Raw genomic sequence first — 22,045 nt, forward strand, 5'->3', positions numbered from 1 at the left:
AGGGAAAACATTTGTGGCTCATGTCACAGACCAAGGCTGAACTTTTTAATAAAGAACCATCAGAAGTTAATCCAGGGGAAAAAAGATAACTATTGCAAAAATAATGATTATGAAGGGACTGTTTCCAGGAAACATAAATGATTTTCAAACATATGAAAAGATGCTCAGCCTCAAGGGCACTGAGAGATCATTTTTTTCTGATCAGTTCATCCAAAATCTTAGCATATGTCTGTTTGTTCTTTTATGTTCTTTTGAGGTCTTTTAAAAACATGTATTTTGGTTTTACGTATCTTCCAAGTTTCTTATAGGTATTTTTTTTTGCTACTGCTTTAAATTTGATTTCTGTATTGCAGTTTGTACCTTACTACCTTTATTGGACTTCCTTATTAATGGTAGTAGCTTTTCAGTTGATTTCTTAACTTTTCCATGAATTCATTTTATAATTTGCAAATAGTGATAATTTTCTTTTTGACTTATTTTTCAGATGCGTAACAATGATAGAGATTGATAATGTCTCTTGCAAGCAAGTACTCAGCTTAGTTTTATTAGCTATTTAAGATAGATGTAGATTCTTAAGGATATTCTGGATAGTTTATTTTTCCTTTTATAACATGAACGATAGGCCACTTCAGTAATTCTAGACGTTTGTGGCACAAAGTAAGCATTCAGTAAATGTTGACTATTCCATGTTTTTGTGCCTTTGTAAGTACTGTTTTTTCAGACATCATCTTGTCAGTGAATCCTCTTTTCCTGATCAGTGCAAAGTAGAACATTCAGTTTTTTGTGCCACCATTATTCTGTGACATACATCTAGTATAGTGTTAAGTTTTTTCCATGATTAGTGTTTCCTTCCAGACCACACATATTCCTTGTGAGGAGTTTTCTTTTCTTTTTTAGAGACAGGATCTTACTCTGTTACTCAGGCTGGAATGCAGTGGCACAATCATAGCTCACTGCAACCTCAAACTTTTTCACGTAAACTTGTCCTCTTGTTTCAGACTCCCAACTAGCTGGGACTACAGGGATGCACCACCATGCCCAGCTAATTTTTAAATTTCTTATAGATAAGGGGTCTCACTGTGTTGCCTAGGCTGGAGTTTTCTTTGTTTCTTCATGGCTTACTGTATCAGAGGGGTTCTGTAAATATATATCAAATGAAGCCTAAGTTTATTTTCTGTAAAACACGAATTTTATAAATATCTAATCTCTTAATTTCATAGTATTTTGAAATGTGCTTTGAAATATGTCAAATACTATACCACATAGGATAATATATATATATATATGTACATACATTTTAGCATTATATCTACAATTATGAATGTGAACAGAATAATTGATTTTTATTACATGTATATTCTTTTTCTGATCAGTGTCAGAAAAATTTGCTGTTGATTTTTGATTCTGCCAAGATGAAATAGCCCCATTCTGTCTAGGTTTTCCACCTATCAGAATGGCTACAATAAAAAATAGTAACACCACCAAATTCTGGTGAGGTTATGAAGAAACTGGATCACCAGTACATTGCAGGTAAAATGGTATAGCCACTCTGGAAAACAGTCTGGTCATTTCTTAAAGACTAAACATGCAATTACCATATAACTCAACAACTGTACCCTTAGGCATTTGTCCCAGAGAATGAAAATTAAATTCACATAAAATCCTGTACACAGGTGTTCATAAGCAGCTTTGTTCATAATAGCCCCAAACTAGAAACAACACAGATGTCCTTCAGTAAGTGAATGATGAAACAAACTATGGTGCATAGTACCATGGTGTACTATTCAGTAATAAAAAGAAGATAAATGTTGATATACACAACTGAGATGACTATCTAGGAAATTATGCTGAATGAAAAAAGCCAATCCTAAAAGGTTACATAGTGATTTGATTTATGTAACTTTTTTTTTTTTTTTTTGAGACTGAGTTTCACTCTTGTTGCCCAGGCTGGAGTTCAGTGTCTTGATCTTGGCTCACTGTAACCTCTGCCTCCTGGGTTCAAGTGATTCTCCTGCTTCAGGCTCCCGAGTAGCTGGGATTACAGATGCTGCAACCATGCCCAGCTAATTCTTTGTATTTTTAGTAGAGATGGGGTTTCTCCATGTTAGCAAGGCTGGTCTCGATCATATAACATTCTTAAAATGAAAACATTACAGAAATGCAAAACTGAGTAGTGGTTGACAGTTCAGGGATTGATATGGGGCCAGGAGATGATGTGACAATGAAAAGGTAATACAGGGCATCCTGTGGTGATAGAATTGATCTGTAGCTTGACTGGATCAATGTCAGTATCCTGGTTGTGTTGTACTACAGTTTTGCAAGATGTTACCATTGGAAAGACTGGGTGAAGGGATAAAGGATTTTCTTTGTTATTTCTTACATATAGTATATGTGAATCTACTACTATCTTAAAATAAAAAATTTAATTAAATACAAGGTTTGCTGTCAAGTGTTCTATGCACCCTGCTCCCAGAATTCTTTACGTGGCAAAGGAAGCACACAGAAGCATTCCTGTTATTCATAAGTTTGACTTTGTGTTTTGCATTTAAAAAGATTTTTTTGTTTCATCAAATATCCCAGGAAGTTATACTTTTATAAATGTTATTTCAAGTCTTACTTTTCCAGTTTTCTTTTGTGCTCCAGTCATTTTCCTTTTCTTGTATAGCTTAACCAGTTGTACTTCTTTTTCTTCTTGGAACGTAGCTTCAACTCAGAGAATGTTAGTGAGATTGTATATAGCACTTTAAGCAGTAAGATTCGATGTAGACATTCCTTTTCCTATCACAGAGTTTTGTGTATTTGTGACTTTGGCAAAATTACATGCATAAAATTGTATTCTGATAAATAGCCATATAAGGGGATCATATTTATGTGCTTTCTTTTTCTTCAACAGAAACCACCACATCTAAGAGCACCAATGAGCTTACAGACATTACATGGAGTTCCAGTGGAAGTGATTTGTCAGATGAAGATAAGACACTTTCTAAATTACAGAGAGATAATGGACATGGCTCTAGAATAAACAGATTTTGTAACAGGAACATTTTGTGTCCAGAAGATGGGGCCAGTGAAGGTAAATTGATAATTTTGTTACAAATCCAGTTTCTTGTTAAATATTGGATCTAATATTGGGAGAAACTTACGTTACTTTCTAGTATTTATCATTAACATTCCACCTATCAGAATGGGTACAATAAAAAATAGTGGCAATACCAAATGCTGATGAAGTTGTGGAGAGACAGGATCACCAATACATTGCAGGTACACAGTAAAATGGTACAGCCACTCTGGAAAACCGTCTGGCGGTTTCTTAAAGACTAACTATGCAGTTACCATGTAACCCAGCAACTGCACCCTTAGACATTTGTCCCAGAGAATGAAAATTAAATTCCTTTCTAATAGGATTTTACTGAGTCCCACCCTCTGAGCTAAACACTTCAGAAACATTTTCTTACTTAATATTTCTCACAGTAACTGTAAGAGATAGGTTTAATTTTTACAGTTAACAACTTAAGCTTGGACTTACAAGAATGGATTGGGATTCCATTTTAGGTCTCTTTCGCTCCATAGCCAATTCCTTCAACTTCTACACAGTGCTACACCCATACTGCCTTCTTGCCAACCTGTTATTGTTGAGTAAATACTGTGACAACCAATCTGTGATAGAGGTGTAACATACTGACAAATTTCTATTCAGATGGTGTTTTATATTGTGTCATGTTAGATAATTTAAAGCAAAGTTTCTCATCCTTGACACTCTTGACATTTTGGGTCAGATGATTCTTTGCTATGGGGAGAAGCACCTTCCTATGCCCTGTAGGAGATTCTGTGTCCCTGGCCCCTACCTGCTGGGTCACGGTAGGATCCCAGCCATAGGGATGATAAACAAAGACATCTCCAGATGTTGTCAAGGGTCTCCTGAAGTACAAAAATCACCCCTTGTTGATAACCACAGATGTAGAATTATGGAAATATGTCCTTTTAGAAATTTTGAAATATACTAATCATCTAGAGTATTTAAAGATCTTAATGTTTTCAAAATAAGCTTGTGACTTTTAACTCTGACAGTTCATGGTAGTTACTTAGGGTTAGGTTTGTACAGACAGCTTCTCGGGAGGGTAGTTAAATTCTTTTGACCACTTTGTATCTCATTTTAGTAATTCAATACCCTTGACATTTTAGTAGTTACCAGGTGAAGTGGTGTTTTAAGATTATGTATAAGCTGATAGCACCTGTATTATTAATTCAGACACATTAAATGAAATTTATTGTTATGTAACCCTTGGTTTGTCTTCATATGTTTCAGAATACAATTTCAGTAGTACAACTTTGTGCTTTTGTGGGTAAATAGTAAGGTTTGCAAATTATATCTCAATAAAGCTGGTATTTTTTTTTAAAAAGTTTATCTTCTGTGAATAGGGACATTGAGTACTTTCTAAAACTCTTAACAGTGGAAAGATGCTTTGGGCTAATTACTTAAGAATGTGTTTATAGTACTTTAAAATTGTTGACTTATCTTAAAAAGTTGAGCACTAAGTGACAAGTAGGTGATCCCTTGGGGTTTGTGTAATCCTGTATAAAGCTTCTGGTTTATCTTTCTCTCCCCCAACTCCCCCATCCTCTGCTCGTCTCCTTCCTGTCCCCACTTCTTCCTTCCTTTTTACATTTACTGGATAACAACTGTTAACATTTATCAAGTTTTTGTTTGACTCAGACATTTGGCTGGGTCTCAGATATGCTTATTTCCTTTGATGTCTACTATATCTTGTGAGCTAAGTAGTATCCTCATTTTATAGAAGAAATATGGGACTTAGAGAAGTCAAGTCACTTGCCCAGAGTCACATAATTAGTAAGTGTGCCAGCTGGTAACCAGAGCCAGGTTTGCCTAACTTCGATGCCGTGTGCCTCAGCACTGTTGTGGTGGTCACCAAAGCTGGCGTCATGTCAGAATTACCTTGTGAGCTTTAAAAACAATATTCCTAATGCTGAATACAAGCTCAATATAGAAAAATCCATTTTAATTTTACATGAGTAACAAATTATAGGACAGTTTTAAAAAATGTTATATTAACATAACAAAAATAAAATGTTAGATCTAAAATACGAAATGTGTAAGATATTTAGAATTATATAAAAGATTAACAGAAATTAAAATGGAAATTTAAAAAAAGCAAAACAACATTCCTAGACCTTTTTGCAGTCCTGCTGGATTAGTTTCTGGGGCTTAAGGCCTGGAATTGGGCTTGAGAAGGAAGAGTCCTGACTTAAAATTTCAGAATATTTTTCTCTTAAAAATACTTTCCCTTTCTTTTTTTTTTTTTTTTGGAGACAGAGTCTCACTGTGTTACTGGTCACTCAGGCTGAAGTGCAATGGCGCATTCTCTGCTCACTGCAGCTTCTGCCGCTTGGATTCAAGTGATTCTCCTGCCTCAGCCTCCTGAGTAGCTGGTGTTACAGGCGTGCACCACCACACTCGGCTAATTTTTGTATTTTTAGTAGAGACAGGGTTTCACCGTGTTGGCCAGGCTGGTCTCAAACTCCTGACCTCAAGTAACCTGCCTGCTTCAGCCTCCCAAAGTGCTGGAATTACAGATGAAAGCTGCTGCGCCTGGCCTCACTTCCATATGGTTTTTACCAATTATCTAAAAGTTTATATAACTTTGGGAAAATCTCTTAACTTATTGGAGGGAGACCCAATTTCCTTATCTGTAAAATGCAAATTTAAATGTAATAGCAGTATTCCTGCTTTTTATAAGTTTTGTGACTACAAAAATTTTGTGATGAAAGTCCCAGTTATTTCATAGCATGTATCGCATTGCAATGTGTATTAATCTGTGGACTACGCCAGGCTAGGAATAGTGCTGTTTTCTCTCTTGTATTTGTTTATTTTGTTTTGTGAGTATCTTGAATGGTGTGATGGGCTCTTTTAGGCACTTGCTTTGTCTAATGAATGAATGAGTGCTTCACAGATTTGTGATGCGGGCAGCAGCTCTGAGGGCACTTGTGTTTTTCCCTTGTCTCTCCCTGGCTTCCTCTTGGGAAGGTTCAGCAACCTGGAGAATCTCTAATATGTTCTCCTGCCTGGCTTCCATGACTAAATATGATGTTAGTGTGGGAAGTAGTTGCCATTATGCATCTGCTTCTCTCAATAGTGGTCTGACCTTCAGTCTGTTATGATCATTATAGTGGCTGTTTTTTTAAGAGATGAGGTCTTGCTCTGTAATGCAGGCTGGAGTGCAGTGGATCGTAGCCCACTGCAGCCTCAAACTCCTGGGCTCAAGCGATCCTCCTGCCTCAGCCTCCTGAGTAACTGAGACTACAGGCACATGCCACCATTCCCAACTTACAGTGGACTTTTACTACATCTTCTGGAACAACAGTAACTTTTTTTTTTTTTTTTTTTGAGACAGAGTCTTGCTCTGTCTCCAGGCTAGAGTGCAGTGGCATGATCATGGCTCACTGCAACCTCCTCCTCCCGGGTTCTCCTGCCTCAGCCTCCCACATAGCTGGGACTACAGGCGTGCACCACCACGCCCAGCTAATTTTTATATTTTTAGTAGAGACAGGGTATCACCATGTTGGCCAGGATGGTCTTGATCTCTTGACCTCGTGATCTGCCTGCCTCGGCCTCCCAAAGCACTGGGATTACAGATGTGAGCCACTGAAAAGTATTAATACTTATTTTTGTTTATTTCATTCCATACTTTTAACTTTAGCTTAATTTTTTCTTTTTAAATTATAAATTTCCTTCAGGTATTAAAGGTAGCATTTGAAAAAATATGTTACCAGCTGGGAGCCTATAATAGCAGCACTTTGAGAGGCTGAGGCAGGTGGATCACAAGGTCAGGAGTTCAAGACCAGGCTGACCAGCACGGTGAAACTCTGTCTCTACTAAAAATACAAAAATTAGCCAGGCATGTTGGTGCATGCCTGTAATCCCAGCTGGCTACTCAGGAGGCTGACGCAGGAGAAAAGGTCGAACCTGGGAGGTGAGGTTGCAGTGAGCCAAGGTTGTGCCATTGCACTCCAGCCTGGGTGACAAAGCGAAACACTGTCTCAAAAAATATATGTAAGCTCAGTTCATTAGAAGTGAGATTGTTGCTGTCACACTTTCAAATAGGAACAAGATATCTAATTAGTTTTCTGAGTTGCTGAAGTAATTCCTAGGGAATACATGTGCTTTGTATTATGGGCACGGTTTATGTTATCCTACCTCAGAGACTAATTTATCTTTAATTACTACTTTTATTTGTTTAAGCATAGCAGATTAGAATCAGTACATTTGGTTACTTAGTTTATAAAAGTAATTTGAGTTTGACTTAAAATTTTGTAAAAGCAGCATTTAGATAGTTTATGAAGTAAAGTAAGGTGGAAAGACTACTACTATTACACTTAAATTTGCATTTTACTTTCGTTGTTTCCTTACTGATAGAAGAAATCTATCGAAAAAAATCATTAGGTGAAAATGTTTGAAAACACAGTTTCTAATAGAAGACTGGTTAAATTATGGTTCAACTATGTAATATGGAATACTATTTGTAGAAAAGAATGAGGATACATCCTGCTTATTCATATGGTTAAGTCTTCTTAATTATGTTTAGTGAAAGAGTTTAGCTATGTAAGAAAGGAGGAAAAAATAATAATACATAGTTTATTTGCCTAAACATGCTGGGGAAACTATACAAGGATACGGAAACACCTACTTAAAAGTTCTTAAAATTGGGGTTCGAGTAAGATTTGGAAGAATCGGTGATTTGAGATAAGAGTAGAAATGTACTTTTCACCGTCCAAATTTATTTGTTTGTTTTTCTGGAGACAGAGTCTCACTCTGTTGCCCAGGCTGGAGTTCAGTGGCATGATCTCGGGTCACTGCAACCTCCACCTCCCATGTTCAAGTGATTCTGGTGCCTCAGCCACCTGAGTGGCTAGGACTACAGGTGTGTGCCATCATGCCCAGCTAATTTTTTTTATTTTGTATTTTTAATAGAGACAGCATTTTACCTTATTGGCCAAGCTGGTCTTGAACTTCTGAGCTTTGGCATTCCACCCACCTCAGCCTCCCAAAGCACTAGGATTACAGGCATGAGCCACTGTGCCCAGTCCTAAATACGTTTTTTAAAATTATTGAGTGACATGGATATATTAACTACTAAGAATAAAAGATTTAAAAGTAAAAGACTGTGGAGATATATAATTAAGCAAGTTAAAAAATTGTATTTTTTAGATGAATTACAGTTTATCGACTGGGAGATCGACAGTGACAGGGCAGATGCTAGTGACTGTAATGAATTTGAAAATGGCGAGGGTGCTGTGGAAATCTCAGACTGTGCTTCTTGTGCAAGTAGTCGGTCTTTGACAAGTGATGAGAAGCTATCTGAGCTTCCCAAGGTAAGAATGAATTATTTCAAAACTTTTATTCTCTTTATAACATTTGCTAATCATAGTCGTCTTGTGTTTTTTCTTTTTTCCATCCTTCCTCAAGAACAACCACTTTTGACTCGGGATTCTTTTGTTCTTTACCTGCTTATCTCTAAATAACATGCTTGTGCTGTACTTCCCAACATGGATAAATATTGAGCTTTCTTCTCATTCACTTCCCTCCCTCACTGCACACTGAACTTTTTTTATCCCACCATTCTCCCAGTACAGATATATAGCTTCATTAGATTATATTCAGCATTTATACAATTGTGAATAAATAATATTGATAACCAAGGGAAATACTAATTATATTATTATCCTTTGCAGCCATTTGCTTTCCCTAGACTTAATAATTATTTTGGTTTTTGTTCATCTGGTTTTATTTATTGATGGAAAAAATACTTTTTCACCATTGCCCAGCTCTCTTTGTTAAGATTTTCAGACAGCAGGCATTCTGTGAGTTTCATTTTTTTGGAGAACTCTTTCCTACAGCCTCCTTGCTGCTCCAGTTTGAACTCAGCATCCTCTGTGCTTTTGTGTACATTGTCACTCACACTTTGCTGTCATTCTGGGAATTTATTAACTTCTCTCCTGGATGGAGCTCTGTTATCTGGGACTTCATACTTTCTTATTTCTTGGTTTTCACCCTATTTTGGTTGAACACATCTTCCAGTAACTTCCTGAGGAATGATTTGGCATGTCTGAAGATGCTTTTGTCATATTTTGATGTGTGATTGAAATTTTGTATTGAACTTTTAGGTTGGAAATAATTTTCCTTCAAAGTTTTAAAGGCATTGCTTCTTTATCATAGCTTGAGTTACTGTCAGTAAGCTTGAAGCTATTCTCATTCTTGATCTTTTAAGATTTTCTCTTTACTACTGTTTTTAAGCAGTTCGATTGTGATATGCCTTGGTGTGATTTTTCCGTTGGTGTTTGTCAAGCTTTTTGAATCTGTGATGTTTTGGGGGTTCCCCCAAGACCACCTTCAAGTTCAGCAGTTGACTAGGATGATACACAGGACTTGGCATATAGTCATACTTATGGCTATCGTTAATTACACTGAAAGGATACAAATCTATTTTAATTTATTTATTTAGAGACAGGGTCTTGCTGTGTCCCCCAGGCTCAAGCGCAGTGGTGTAATCATAGCTCACTGTAGCCTTGATCTCCTGAGCTCAAGTGATCCTCTCACCTCAGCCTCCAGAGTAGCTGGTACTACAAGCATGTGCCACCATGCTCGGCTAATTTTTTGTAGAAATGGGGTTTTGCCATTTTGCCCAGGCTGGCCTCAAACCCATGTGTTCAAGGGATCCATCCACCTTGGTCTCCCAAAGTGCTGGAATTGCATGTGTCAGCCACCATGCCTGGCCAAAAGGATACAAATTTAAATCAGCAGTCTTCCATGAGTCCTTTCCCAGTGGAGTCACACAGGTGTGCTTAATTCTCCCCAGCAAAATGTTTTGACAATATAAAGTGTTATATACCAGGGAGGTCGTTAAGAGACTCAGTGCCCCGGGTTTTTATTGGGGACTGGTAACATAGGCACTCTCTCCCTAGAATCTACACAAATTCCAGACTTCAGAAAGAAAATGGGTATTCAGTATAAACCATATCGTTTATACAGTTTAGGCACATTGAGCCACCCTTATCATTTATGGAATGATGAAGATTCTCCTGAAATCTGTTTTCAGAAGCTAGGCAAGGACTAGCTTTGCAAGCAGGGTTTTCTAAGGAAGGCCACTTCAGGCCATCTATGTTAACTCTTTTTTGCTTATATGTGAGTTTGTAGGTTTCATCACATTTGGTAAATGTTTGGCTTTTATTTCTTAAGAAATTTTTTTTCTGACTCCCCTTTTCTTTTCCTCCTGTGACTCCAATTACATGTATATTAATTAAGCTGCTTGATGATGTGTCCTGTCTCATTTTTTCAGTCATTTATTTTTTTCCCTTCATTTCATTTTGGGTGGTTTCTGTTGCTACATCTTCAACTTTAATAACTTTAAAAAAAAAATTCAGTATATTCTGCAGCTAATACTGTCGAGTGTGTTAGCCATCTCTGATGTTGTATTTTTCATTTTTAGAAGTTTGATATCAGTGTTTTTATATTGTCCATGTCTTTCCTTAACTTGTCATACTTTTGTCTATATTTTGAACGTATAGAGTATATTTATAATAGCTGTTTTTAACGGCTGTTTTGGTAAATCTATCTGTGTCATGTTTCTCCTCCTTATGGGTTGTATTTTTCTGCTTTTTTGCATGCCTATAAATTTTAAAAATTATAAAATACAATGCACTATTATTTTAGCCATCATTCTGTGTATTAGATTACTAAAGCATATTCCTTCTAAATGAAATTTTGTATCCTTTAATCAGCATCTTCCCTTTCCCCATCCACCTTTCTCTTCCAGCCTCTGTTAACTAACATTCTACTCCAATTCTGTGAGTTCTGCTGTTTTAGATTCCACATGGAAGTTAGATCATGCTGTATTTGTATTTGTGTGCCTGGCTTATCTGAGTTAACATAATGTCCTCCAGTTTCATTCATGTCATAAATGATAGAATTTTCTTCTTTATTAAGACTGGATAGTATTCCATTGTGTATATGTACTACATTTTCTTTATCCATTCATCTAGACACCTAGATTGCTTTCAAATCTTAGCTATTGTGAATAGCACTGCAGTGAACACGGGAGTCCAGATATTTTTTTAGCATACTGATTTCAGTCCTTTGGCCCAGAAGTGGGATTGCTAGATTATATGGTAGTTCTATTTTTAGTTTTTTTTTTTTTTTTTTTTTTTTGAGACGGAGTTTCGCTCCTGTTACCCAGGCTGGAGTGCAATGGCGCGATCTCGGCTCACCGCAACCTCCGCCTCCTGGGTTCAGGCAATTCTCCTGCCTCAGCCTCCTGAGCAGCTGGGACTAGAGGCATGCGCCACCATGCCCGGCTAATTTTTTGTATTTTTAGTAGAGACGGGGTTTCACCATGTTGACCAGGATGGTCTCGATCTCTTGACCTCGTGATCCACCCGCCTCGGCCTCCCAAAGTGCTGGGATTACAGGCTTGAGCCACCGCGCCCGGCCTATTTTTAGTTTTTTGAGAGACATTCATACTGTTCTCCATAATAGCTGTGTTCATTTACATTCCCACCAACAGTGTACAAGGTTTCCCTTTTTGCTACACTCTCACCAACACTTGTTATCTTTCATCTTTTTGATAATAGCCTTTCTAACAGGTGTAAGATGATATCTCATTGTGACTTTAATCTGCATTTCCCTGATGAGTAGTCATGATGAGCATTTTAATATGTATCTGTTGGCCATGTATACGTCTTCTTTTGAGCAATGTCTATTTAGGTCCTCTGCCCATTTTTAAATTGAGTTCTTTGTTTTCTTGCTATTGAGTTGTGTGAGTTCTTTATATATTTTAGATATTAGCCTGTTATCAGATGTATCGTTTGCAAATATTTTCTCTCAACCTGTGGGTCATCTCTCAATCTATTGTTTCCTTTGCTTTGTATAATCTTTTTAGTTAGATACAATCTCATTTGTTTTTTGCTTTTGTTGTCAGTGCTTTTGGGGTAGTATTTTAAGAAATCTTTGCCCAGACTAATGTTGTGGAGTCTTTTCTCTGTGTTTTAGTTCAGTAGCTTTACAGTTTCAGGTTTTATGTTTAAGTCTTTAATCCATTTTTAGTTGATTTTTGTGTATGATGTGAGATAAGGGTCTAATTTCATTCTTTTACGTATGGTTAACCTGTTTGCCAACACCATTTGTTGAAGATTGTCCTCTTTCCATTTTAAGTTCTTGGCACCTTTGCTGTAAATCATTTGACCATAAATGGGTGGGTTTACTTCTGGGCTCTCTATCCTGTGTGATTGGTTAGTTGGTGAGTTTTCATGCTATGCTGTTTTGGTTACAATAGTTTTGTAGTAGATTTTAAAATCAGGTAGTGTGATGCCTCTAGGTTTGTTCTTTTTGCTTTGACTTTTTGTTTTTTTCTGTGGTTCCATATGAGTTTTAGGATTGTTTTGTTTTTTGAAGAATGACATTGGAATTTTGATAGGCATTGCATTGAATCTGTATGTCACTTTGGGTAGTATGAATAGTTTAACAATGTTCTTCCATTCCATGAATATGAATATCTTTCCATTTGTTTGTATCATCTACTATTTCTTTCATCAGTGTTTCTATTTTCTAGTATATAGATCTATTGCCTCCTTAAATTTACTTCTGAGGAATTTTTTTTTCCCTTGCTACTGTAAATGGATTTGAGTTCTTAATTTTTTTTTCAGGTACTTCATTGTTAGCATAAAAAAGTGCTGTTGATTTTGTATCCTGCAACTTTGCTGAATTTGTTTATCAGTCCAAATGGTTTTTTGATGGAGTTTTCAGCATTTTCTATATGTGAGACCATGACATCAGCAAACAGATGATTTCTCTTCTTCCTTCTGATATGGATGCCTTTATTTCTTCCTCTTGTCTGATCACCCTGGCCAAGACTTCTACCTATGTTGAATAGTAGTGGCAAGAGTGGGCGTTCTTATCTTGTTTCTGATTATAGAGGAAAAGCTTTTACCTCTTTACTACAGAGCATGGCAGCTGTGGGCTTGTTACTTAATGGTCTTTGTTGTATTGATGTATATTCTTTCTGTACCTAGTGCGTTAACAATTTTTATCATGAAATAGATTTGAATTTTATCACATGCTTTTTCCATATCTATTGAGATGATCATATGGATTTTGCCTTTCATTCTATTAACGTGGTATATCACATTTATTTATTTGCATATGTTGAACTATCCTTGCATCCCAAGGATAAATCCCACTTGATCTTGGTAAATGGTCCTTTTAATGTGCTATTGAATTCAATTTGCTAGTATTTTATTGGTGATTTTTGCATCTTTGTTCGTCAAGGATGATATGATAGCTGGGATTACAGGCGCCCATAACCATGCCCTGCTAATTTTTGTATTTTTAATAGAAGCAGGGTTTTACCATGTTGGCCAGGCTGGTCTGGAACTCCTGACATCAGGTGATCCACCCGCCTTAGCTTCCCAAAAGTTCTGGGATTACAGGCGTGAGCCCCCATGCCCGCCTGCAGTATTGTCTTTTAGGACATTTAACAGATGTATTTGATACTGATAGGACTTTCCATATTGTTAAGTTGTTAGTACTTTGATATTATTGTATGGGTGTTTATAATTTATTTTATTGGTGCCTTCCAAGAACCATTTGCTATGGTTTAAATGTTCCCTCCAAAACTCCTGTTGAAATTTAATTACAATGGTGACAGTATTAAATATCCAAACTGATATAGTTTGGATCTGTGTCCCCGCCCAAATCTCATGTTGAATTGTAATCTCCATTGTTGGAAGTGGGGCCTGGTGGGAGGTGATTGGATCATAGGAGTGAATTTCTCATGAATGGTTTAGCACCATCCCCCCTTGGTACTGTCTTCACAATAGTGAGTGAGTTCTTGCAAAAGCTGGTCATTTAAAAGTGTGTAGCGGCTGGGCCCCATGGCTCACGCCTGTGATTCCAGCACTTTGGGAAGCCAAGATGGGAGGATCAGTTGAGCCAAGGAGTTAGAGACCAACTCGGGCAACATGGCAAGACTCATCTGTATTAAAAAACATTAAAATAAATACATAAAAGTATATGGGACTGCCCCCTTTGTTCTTTTGCTTTCACCATGTGAAGTGTCTGCTCCTCCCCCCTTTCACCATGTGAAGTGCTTGCACCCATTTTGCCTTCTACCATGAATAAAAGCTCCCTGAGGCATCCCCAGAAGCAGGTGCCACCATGCTTTCTGTATAGCCTGCAGAACTGTGAGCCAGTTAAACCCCTTCTTTTATAAATTACCCAGTCTCAGGTATATCTTTATAGCAATGCAAGAATGGCCTAATACAGGGACCATTAAGAGGTGATTAGGCCGTGAGGGCCTTGCCCTCAGGAATAGATTAATATCATTATCACAGTGGTGGCTTTGTTACTGCAAGAATGTATTGTTGTAACAACACTTTCTGTCCCTTGCTCTCACCCTCACTTGTCCTTCTGCCTTCTGCCATAGGAAAGTGCAGGACAGAGGTTCTTACCAGGCGTCAATACTTTGATTTTGGAATTTTTAGCCTCTATAACTGAGAAATAAATTTCTTTTCTTTATAAGTTACCCACCCTGTGGTATTCTGTTATAGCAAAGCAAAGTGGACTGAGACAGCATACCTATAGAGGGCAGCAGAGACATAGCAGTGAATTCTCATAACCTACATTTTTCAGGAAGTGTGAAGGAAATTGGATTTAGGTGAACTTTGTTATGTAATTCTCATATACTTTATGTAGTGACCCCCTATGCAAATACAGGCTAATAGAAATAATGAATATCAAATAATGTGAGTGAGATTCCGGCACTTTTGTAAGAAGGTGAACAACAGAAAGCTACTGGTTGGCACAGATAAGAGATCTGAAAGTAGTTCGTGTAGTTTTAAAGGGAAAGTAAATGTGGCTTTCAAATTTGAAATATGGATTCATTTTTATGAAGCAGATGTTTTGTTTGTATTCTTACCAGTAGGGGTAGGAGAAATGATTCAGTAACGCATAAAAGATGGAATTATGGAAAAGTTAAAAAAAAAAAATAGAAACAAAACAGGAATAGGCTGGGCGCGGTGGCTTACGCCTGTAATCCCAGCACTTTGGGAGGACGAGGTGGGCAGATCACGAGGTCAGGAGCTTGAGAGTAGCCTGGTCAACACGGTGAAACTCCATCACTACTAAAAGTACAAAAATTAGCTGGGCATGGTGGCGCATGCAGTAATCCCAGCTACTCCGGAGGCTGAGGCAGGAGAATTACTTGAACCTGGAAGGTGGGGGTTGCAGTAAACCGAGACCACACCATTGTGCTCCAGCCTGGGCAACAGAGCGAAATTCCATCTCAAAAAAAAACAAAAAACAAAACCAGAGAAATAAAAAAAATTTTGTGTTACATGGGAGTATATTATAACCTTGTAGAAAGTGATCTGACACATCTTTAAATATATTTCTGGCCAGGCACAGTGGTTCTTGCCTGTAATCCCAGCACTTTCGGAGGCTGAGGTGAGTGGATCATTAGGTTAGGAGTTCAATACTAGCCTGATTAATATGATGAAACCCTGTCTCTACTGAAAATACAAAAATTAGCTGAGTGTGTTGGCATGTGCCTATAGTCCCAGCTACTCAGGAGGCTAAGGCAGGAGAATCGCTTGAACCTGGGAGGCTGAGGTTGTAGTTAGTCAAGATTGCGCCACTACACTCCAGCCTGGGCATCAGAGCGAGATTCCATCTCAAAAAAAATTCTAAATTTAATGAGCATATATATGTAATTTTCTTTATTTTTACTTTTTTTTTTTTGGAGACAGAGTCTCCTAACTCTAGTACCTGGGACTACAGGCACGCATCACCACACTCAGCTAATTTTTTTTGTAATTTTAGTAGAGATGGGGTTTCACTATGTTGGCCAGAGTGGTCTCGATCTCTTGACCTCGTGATTTGCTTGCCTCGGCCTCCCAAAATGCTGGGATTACAGGTGTGAGCCACCGTGCCTAACCTGTTTTTACTTGCTTATATACGTTTTTGAAAGTAATAATTCAGTTTTGCTTTTAATAGTGAATTAGAATAAAATGACATAACTGGATGTGTGCTAATGGTTAATGCCTACGAACTGCCCATTGTTTTCATCTTTTTTACAGTATAAAATGCACATAACATACAGTTTACTATTTTGACCATTTTTATCTGTGCAGTTCAGTGGTATTGAATATATTCATAATGTCGCTTAACTACCATTACCACCATCTATCTCCAGAACTCTTTTCATCTTGTAAAATTGAAACTTTGTACTCATTAAACGGTAATCCCTCCTTTTGTCTTTCCCCCAGCTCCTGGCAACCACCATTCTGCTTTGTCTCTATGTATCATTTTGACTGCTGTAATTACCTCATATGAATAGAATCATACAGTATTTGTCTTTTTATGACTGGTTTATTTCACTTAGCAGCATAATATCCTAAAGGTTAATCCTTATTGTTAGAATTTCCCTTTTTTTTTTTTTTGAGGCAGCCTCTCACTGTCACCCAGGCTGGAGAGCAGTGGTGTAATCTTGGCTTACTGCAACCTCCACCTCTCGGGTTCAAATGATTCTCTTGCCTTGGTCTCCCAGTAGCTGGGATTATAGGTACATGCCACCACGCCCAGCTAATTTTTGTATTTTAGGTGGAGACGGGGCTTCACCATGTTGGCCAGGCTGGTCTTGAACTCCTGACCTCAAGTGATCTGCCCACCTGAACCTCGCAAAATGCTGGGATTACAGGCATAGCCACCACACCCAACTAGAATTTTCTTCTTTTTAAAGGCTGAATAGTTTTCCATCGTATGTTTATACCATAGTTTTACCTAATTTGTGACCTAACATATGGTCTATCCTGGAAAATGTCCTGTATTCACTTGAGAAGACTGTGTATGCTGTTGGGTACAGTGTTGTGTGTATGTCTGTTAGATCTAATTGGTTATTGTCTGAGGTCCTCTGTTTACTTACTTATCTTCGATCTAGCTATTCTATCCACTATTGAGAGTAAGGTATTGATTTAATCATCTCTTATTTAGAACGATTTGTTTCTCCCTTCAATTCTGCCTGGTTTTGTCTCATGTATTTTTGAGGTCTTTTAATTGCTGCATAAATATTTATAATTTGTATGTCTTCTTGCTGTATCAAATAATTTATTAATATATAATGTCCTTTTTTCTTGTAACCTTTTTTGCTTTAAGTCTGTTTTCTCTGATATTAGTATAGCCACCTCTACTCTGTTGTGGTTACTATTTGCATGAATATCTTTTTCCATCTTTTAATTTTCAAACTGTTTGTGTCTATGGATCTAAAGTGAGTCTAGTGTAGTCAACATATGGTTGAATCCTGTTCCTCCATGTTGTCAATCTCTGTCTTTTGATTGGAGAGTTTAATCCATTTGAATTTAAATTATTTGTACAGAAGGATTTCTGTCATTCTGTTGTTTGTTGTTCATTTAATTACTACTTTTTATGGGGGCCCTCATTTCTTGGAATACTGTCTTCTTTTGTGTTTAGTTGATTTTTTTCATGAAATGTTTAAATTCTTTTCTCTCTCTCTCGGTTTTTTTTTTTTTTTTTTTTTTTTTTTTTTCATTGGAGTCTCATTCTGTTGCCCAGGCTGGAGTGCAGTGGTGTGATCTTGGCTCGCTGCAGCCTTTGCCTCCCAGGTTCAAGCGATTCTCCTGGCTCAGCCTCCTGAGTAGCAGGGATTACAGGCATGTGCCACCACACCCAGCTAAATTTTGTATTTGTAGTAGAGATGGGGTTTCACCATGTTGGCCAGGCTGGACTTGAACTCCTGACTTCAGGTGATCCACCCACCTTGACCTCCCAAAGATTACAGGTGTGAGCTACTGTACCCGGCCTCCTTTCTCATTTTCTTTCTTTCCCTTTCTTTCTTTCTTTCTTTCTCTCTCTCTCTCTCTCTTTCTTTCTTTCTTTCTTTCTTTCTTTCTTCTTTCTTTCTCTCTCTCTCTCTCTCTCTCTTTCTTTCTCTCTCTATTTCTTTCTTTCTATTTCTTTCTTTCCTTCCTTCCTTCCTTCCTTCCTTCCTTCCTTCTTTCTTTCTTTCTTTCTTTCTTTCTTTCTTCCTTTCTTTCTTTCTTTCTTTCTCTTTCCTTCTTTCTTTCTCTTTCTCTCTTTTTTTCTCTCTCTTTCTTCTTTCCTTTCCTTCCTTTCCTTTCTTTTCTTTCTTCTTTTCTTTCTTTTCTCTTATTTTTTTTAGACAGAATCTCACTCTGTCACCCAGGCTAGAGTGCAGTAGCATAGTCTCAGCTCACTGCAACCTCCGCCTCCTGGGTTCAAGCGATTCTCGTGCCTCAACCTCCCTAATAGCTGAGATTACAGGTGCGTGCCATTATGCCTGGCTGATTTTTGCATTTTTAATAGAGACGGGGTTTCAGCATGTTGGCCAGGCTGATTTTGAGCTCCTGAACTTGAGTGATTCACCTGTCTCAGCCTCCCAAAGTGCTGAGATTGCAGATGTGAGCCATCACACTTGGCTGTCATTTCTTTTTGTGCAGAGTCTATAGCTGTTTTCTTCTTCCTGTTATCATGGGGATTACATTTAATGTCCTAACCCTATAACATTCTAATTTGAATTTATACCAGCTTGAATTTAATAACATACAAAAATTCTGCCTTTTTGCAGCTCTGTTGCCACTTGTTTTGGTTGTTGATATCACAGAATTACATCTTTTTACATTGTGTGTCTCAAAACATAAATGAATAATTCTTTTAAATTGTTTAAAGTATATAGAAAACAATGTAGATTTCAAAAGTTACGATAATAATATCTTATTGACTAATAACTTTTAAAACATGTATTACTCTGTGAAATTATGTAGAAAACAGTAAGTGACAATAATACTGGCTTTTATAATTTCCCATGTATTTACCTTTATTGAGATAATAATTTCTTCATATGGCTTTTATTTGCTGGCTAGTATCCTTTCATTTCAACCTGCGGGACTCCCTTGAGCATTTTTGCATGGCAGGTGTAGTGGTAATAAATTCCCTTAGTTTTTGGTTATGTGGGAATGTCTTAATTTCTCCCTTACTTTTGAACAAGTTTTGCCAAATGTAATATTTGGGGTTGACAATGTTTTTTTTTTTTTTTTTGAGACAGATTCTGACCCTATCACTCAAGCTGGAGTGCAATTGTGTGTTCATGGGTCACTGCAGTCTCTGAGTCCTGGGTTCAAGGGATCCTCCTGACTCAGCCTCCCAAATAGCTGGGACTACAGGTGTGCACCACCATGGCCAGATGATTTGGAAAAAAAAAAATTTTTTTTTTTGGTAGAGACGAAGTCACACTGTGTTGCCCAGGATGGTCTTGAACTCCTGGCCTCAAACAATCCTTTCACCCCAGCCTCCCAAAGTTCTTGGATTACAGGTGTGAGTCACTGTGCCTAGCCTGTGTTTTGGTTTTTTTTTTCTTTTTTTTTTCTTTTAGTACTCTTAATATGTTATCCTGCTGCCTTCTGGCCTTAAAGTTGTTGATGAGAAATATGCTCATAATCTTATTGATGATCCCTTATATGTGGCAGGTCTCTTATCATGCTGCTTCAAGATTCTCTTGGAAGTATATTTGATTATAATGTGTTTTCATGTATATTTCTTTGAGTTCATCTTTCTTGGAATTTATTGAGCTCCTTGGATGTTTTTATTCATATCTTTCATCAGGTTTGGGAAGTTTTCAGCCATTTTTTCTTCAAATATACTGTTTCTTTCTCTCTTTCTGTTCCTTCTGATACTCCCAGAATGCATACGTTGGTCCAGCTGATGTTTCATTTCCATTATTGTACTTTTCAGCTCCAGAATTTCTTTTTGGTCTTTTTTTTAGATTTTCTCTTTATTGATATTGATACTCATGTAATATTTTTTTGCTGTTCTCTATATCTTCCTTTAGTTCTTTGAACAACTTTAAAACAATTGTCATAATGTCTTTGTCTGGAAGATCTGCCATCAGGTCTTTTTCAGGGACAGTTGTGTTGTTTTGTTTTTTTTCTTTTGAATGTGTCATACTTTCCTGTATATCTTGTCATTTTTTGTTGAAAACAAACATCAAAACATCATTTGAATATAATGATGTGGTAAGTCTGGAAATTAGAGTCTCCCTCTTTCCCACCATTTGCTGTTTACTACTACTACTACTACTATTATTATTATTATTATTGAGAGAGTCTCACTCTTTCATCTAGGCTGGAGTGGAGTGACACAGTATCAGCTCACTGCAACCTTTGCCTCCTGGGTTCAACCAGTTCTCCTGCCTCAGCATCCTGAGTAGCTGGGATTACAGGTGCCTGCCACCATGCCAGGCTAATATTTGTGTTTTTTTAGTAGAGACGAGGTTTTGCCATGTTTCACAGGCTGGTCTCAAACTCCTGACCTCAGGTGATCCACCTACCTCTGCCTCCCACTTCTGATCAAGTAGCTTTCAGTAATCAGGGCACACATACCCTATACTTGGAGGCGAGGGTCCTTTTTGTCTGTCCTTGGTTCCTGTAAGCTGTGCGCAAGCTGCTCCTTGGAATGCATGCACAACTGCCTGCCACAGGGCTGAGAGTGGCAAATGGATAGCTGTTACTGTCCTGATACCTGCAAGCAATTAAAATTATGTCCAGGCCTTTCCCTGGATGTTATAAGCCTTCAATAGATTCCAGAGTTTCAAAATAGTTACATAGGACAGCTTCTGCCAGTGCAATGATCTTCTAGGTGGGGCAATACATTCATGGTGCTTCCTACTCCACCATCTTCCCAGAATCATCTGATTGCATATAATTTACATATACAGTTGAAAGAGTTTAATTCTGATGATCATGCATTTTAGAAACCTCTCATATGACTATGTTTATATAAAAACTGATACAATTTAGTGCTTATAAAGGGAATTCCAGAGTTTCTAGTCATGCTTTTTGTATGATTATATTTTAAAGATTTAATTATAGAAACATTGTACTGAAGTCTATATTCCAGTGTGTTCTCATGGTAAAAAGAGAAGAAGGTTGGAGATTGTGTTGAGGAGTCTGTATTTTTTTTTTTTTGCTGTTATTTCATATTATAACTCATGTATTATATGATGTATCTGTTCATTACAATGGCATAGCATTTTTGGGCTTTTATTGTCTTTATTACAGTATGTAACTGTATGTATCAATATCAATTGTTGCATCTGTGCCAGAAATTATGTTTTATCTTTTCATCATTTCCGTCTTGTATAGCTGAACTTTAGCTTATAAGATGTCAGGACAAGGAGTTTGTCAGTTTGTTCTTTTTCTTTCCATGAACCTTCTTCCCCTTTCACTAGCACCATGTCATCTCATTTCCCTTCATTCCCCTCTTTCTTTCTTTTCATTTCCCAAATAATTCCTTTTTTTCTGATATAAGAAGGACTAGAACAGAAAAGGATTGTTTTAGGAAAATTGTTACAACTATGTAATGTTAAAAAGTAATAAGTCACTATGGGTGTGACTTTTATAGTTTTCTAGTATTATAAATAATTCTTAGGAGTTCTACTTTTAATGACAGAGTTGTACATGTTGGACTACCTTTCCTGAAAATAACAATGACAACTTTTGGACAAAATATGTTAAAAAAAAAAACATGTATGTGAAGGCACAGTAGGAGGATAGAAAGTAGGAAGGAACTGAAGGATATTGACATTTGAAAGATAGAATGGTATAAGGTGAACGTTTCCATTTTTGTGAATGTTTCCCAGAGGACAGGACTCAGTTATTGGTTGTGTAGGTGACAGCAGCTTGAATAGAAACCAAAAGACAGAGTAAGGGGGGTGACTCTAGCAGCTAGAAAGTTAGTGAGTATAAAGTAGTCTTTCATAGAGGAAGGTGTCCCAAATTCTACATAAAACTCTTAGGCTAAAATAACTAAAGATATTTCATTTGCACAAGAGAGACAGAGTTTAGAGAGGGGTCTGGCCAAGTTAACTACTTACAAAGCAGTACTCCTCAGAAGAACATAATCAAATCCAGAGTTTCTAAAAATGTACCATAAACAGTGTCCAGAATA

The 22,045-nt window shown here is 37.3% G+C and overlaps 1 protein-coding gene across 1 annotated transcript in view; it reads left to right on the plus strand.

Moving 5' to 3' along the window:
• The window catches only part of SPIDR (scaffold protein involved in DNA repair), a 468,259-nt gene that overhangs the window by 36,522 nt on the left and 409,692 nt on the right, over positions 1–22,045 (plus strand). Inside the window, exons 4-5 of the mRNA XM_032296341.1 lie at positions 2,894–3,073; positions 8,225–8,388. Of these exons, the coding sequence (XP_032152232.1) occupies positions 2,894–3,073; positions 8,225–8,388 (344 nt within the window). The remainder of the gene's footprint in view (positions 1–2,893; positions 3,074–8,224; positions 8,389–22,045) is intronic.

The sequence above is a fragment of the Sapajus apella genome, unplaced genomic scaffold, assembly GCF_009761245.1.
Source record: "Sapajus apella isolate SASKATOON/1434 unplaced genomic scaffold, GSC_monkey_1.0 scaffold35, whole genome shotgun sequence".
NCBI classification, from domain to species: Eukaryota; Metazoa; Chordata; class Mammalia; order Primates; family Cebidae; genus Sapajus; species Sapajus apella.